This window comes from Lathyrus oleraceus, chromosome 6, assembly GCF_024323335.1.
Source record: "Lathyrus oleraceus cultivar Zhongwan6 chromosome 6, CAAS_Psat_ZW6_1.0, whole genome shotgun sequence".
Taxonomy (NCBI): Eukaryota; Viridiplantae; Streptophyta; class Magnoliopsida; order Fabales; family Fabaceae; genus Lathyrus; species Lathyrus oleraceus.
The window spans coordinates 322,685,048-322,687,843 of NC_066584.1; the positions used below are offsets into that span (position 1 = coordinate 322,685,048).

General features: G+C 27.2%; 1 protein-coding gene across 1 annotated transcript; it reads right to left on the reverse strand.

Annotated features, from left to right (window-relative positions):
• Positions 1-888: 888 nt before the first annotated feature.
• Positions 889-2,204, reverse strand: LOC127096734 (putative F-box protein At3g16210). The gene has a single exon (XM_051035284.1). The coding sequence runs from the start codon at positions 2,129-2,131 to the stop codon at positions 911-913; it is 1,221 nt and encodes a 406-aa protein (XP_050891241.1). The 5' UTR covers positions 2,132-2,204; the 3' UTR covers positions 889-910.
• Between the last annotated feature and the right edge of the window lie 592 nt (positions 2,205-2,796).

The following is a 2,796-nucleotide window of genomic DNA, read 5'->3' on the forward strand; positions in this document are numbered from 1 at the left end:
TGCAAATGTTATGGAAGTAAGTGTGAATATGTTGTAGGGAATGATATTGATATTAAAGGGGAAAAGGAAAAGAGGAAATAGAATGACAAAAGAAGAAAAAGATTCAAGCTCTTTTGGAAAATATGGTTTCTAATTGATTGATAATGTAAAAGATTTTACACTAACACTGTATCAAAATTAATATCTAACATTAGTTAAGATATCAAATCATTAATAATAGATACTTAATTTGAAAAGAGATTTGAAAAAAATAAAACATATATTTGGTTCCACAACAAAACCTTTGAATGAGGTTGTTCAAGTAAGACATTCAAAATTAGTTATTTCTGATTCCACCGATTATCACGAGTTGCTCATTCTAGAGATAACGTAGTCTGAGTTTGATGATGTATTTTCTTGGTACTACATTTCACTATTTTTGGAGATTGTTTGATGATAATTTATGATATCCATATTTGGTATTACATTCCACTTTGTAATGATGAAACATCTTGAAAGAAAAAGTTCCTTGTTATTTTTCCTCTTCTGATATAGATATTCAACATCACCTTTTGGGATGTTTAGAAAGTTAGGAAGAATGTAGTTTTCAATGGGGCAATTTTGAATTCAATTTGTATTTTTGTAACAATTTTTAACACAATTTTCAAAGTTCATTGAAGAATATTTGTTGTGATTTTCTAAATTTAAAGAAGATCACACTAACAAAAACACTCTCAAACATTTCATATATGAATACATTCTAATATCAAAATAAAATAGATAAGCAATATCCATTACATCAAATGGTTTCTTTATTTATTTTACACCACAATAACAATTATGGCATGGACAACTTAAAAGTCTATTCGAATACAAGGTAAGTTCATAACAACCACAATAATATAACTCTTGGATGGAAATAAGAAAAGAGCTACTTATTTATTTCTCCAATTGGAAGAAGATCTTCTTTATAAATTATAGTCTTGCCCCTAAATGTATCTCCTACAAAACCGAGTTCCTCGATCATCTCTGTAGTTAAATCAAAATAGGCTAGTTTTCCATCTTCTTTTATAAATAGTATATCTCCTTTCTTTCCAGCTCCAATAGGAAAATCAATACAAGGTAAAGGTTGAATAGTAAAGAGTTTAAACCACGAGTCTTTCACACCAAGTTCACCCAAAATATATATATAGAAATTATCATTACTTGGGTAAGTTTCCACATTAGAATAATTTGATAACAAAGCAATGGATCCATTTAACACCATCAAGTCTCTGCACATATACTCAAAATCAGAAGTATTATCTTCTAAAGGCAAACCTGTCATAGTGAACACCTCAGTGTTTAGGTTAAATGACAAAAGATATGCTGCTTCTTCTTCTTCTTCATCATCATTGATATTAAAAAATATGTTCTCCCCCCACCAGTGAAACACTCCAGCTAAGAAAACTCCATCTTTTTCATAATTTACAGGGTAATTAAATTCAAGTTTCTTCCATGTGTTACTTTTTAGGTTATATGTCTCCCAAAATGGATCGTAAGATATATCTTTTGATGACATTATATAATCGTCTATTTTTGGAGAGCACAATACCCTTCGAATCACCTTATAATCATCTCCAACACAATCATAACCAAAACCATGCCCAATAATATCAATATTCATATATGGTACAATCTCAATAGGGCTGTTAGGAACAACTTTGAATTCTCCTGTAGCAGGATTCCACAATACAACTCTTATATTGGGTTGGGAGTAACAAATTAAGCAAAAAATCCCATTAATACTACTAGATCCACAAATTTCAAATCCAGGGTCGTCCTCTTTAAATGGATTTGGCCAATTTAGTTTATCCATTTTCTCAAATCTCTCACCAGAAAGAGAACGCAATATAAATTTACCATCATCGTCATACATAGTCTGATGTATGAGGAGAGACTTATCATCATAGTACAATTGATTATTGGATAAGAATTTTTTCTGATACAAACTTATGAAATAAGGGTTTTCGAACAAAAGGTTCCATGATTTGCATACACACTCAAAGCGTTTCAAAGGTTTTAGAGATAAATTTGATAGAATAGAGAAGGCAAGATCATCGGGTATAAAATTTCTAACCTTTTCATTTCTTGCAGCCGCATATTTCTCCATCTTCACAAACTTTAGGGTTTCGATTTCAATTGTTGCCAAATAGTGAAAATAAGACTAATAGAGCTTGCTCATGGTTGTTTTTTCGATTTCAAGAGTGAACAAATTGGTCATGTCATTATATATATATATATATATATATATATATATATATATATATATATATATATATATATTGGGGATCAGCTTATTCCAAGAATAAGTTTTTTTAACTTACTCTAAATCATAACCTTTGAATTGAATCTAATTTAATGGTTAAATTAGATTTTTTACTTAATTAACCATTATATTAGATTCAATTCAAAGACTATGATTTGGAGTAAGGTAAAAAAACTTACTCTTGGAGTAAGTTGATCCTCATTATATATATATATATATATATATATATATATATATATATATATATATATATATATTAAATTATTTTTTAAGTAAATTACAATATATATATATATATATATATATATATATATATATATATATATATATGAATTTTTTAAGTAATCTAATTTTATATAATATTATATATTAATGTACTTTTTACAATATATATGACCATAATTAAAAATGTTTATCAAAATTTACTATAATAGTACAAAAATTAATTAGCTATTAAAGGTGACTTTAATTATATAGAAAATATCATTAATTATTATTTGACATATGAC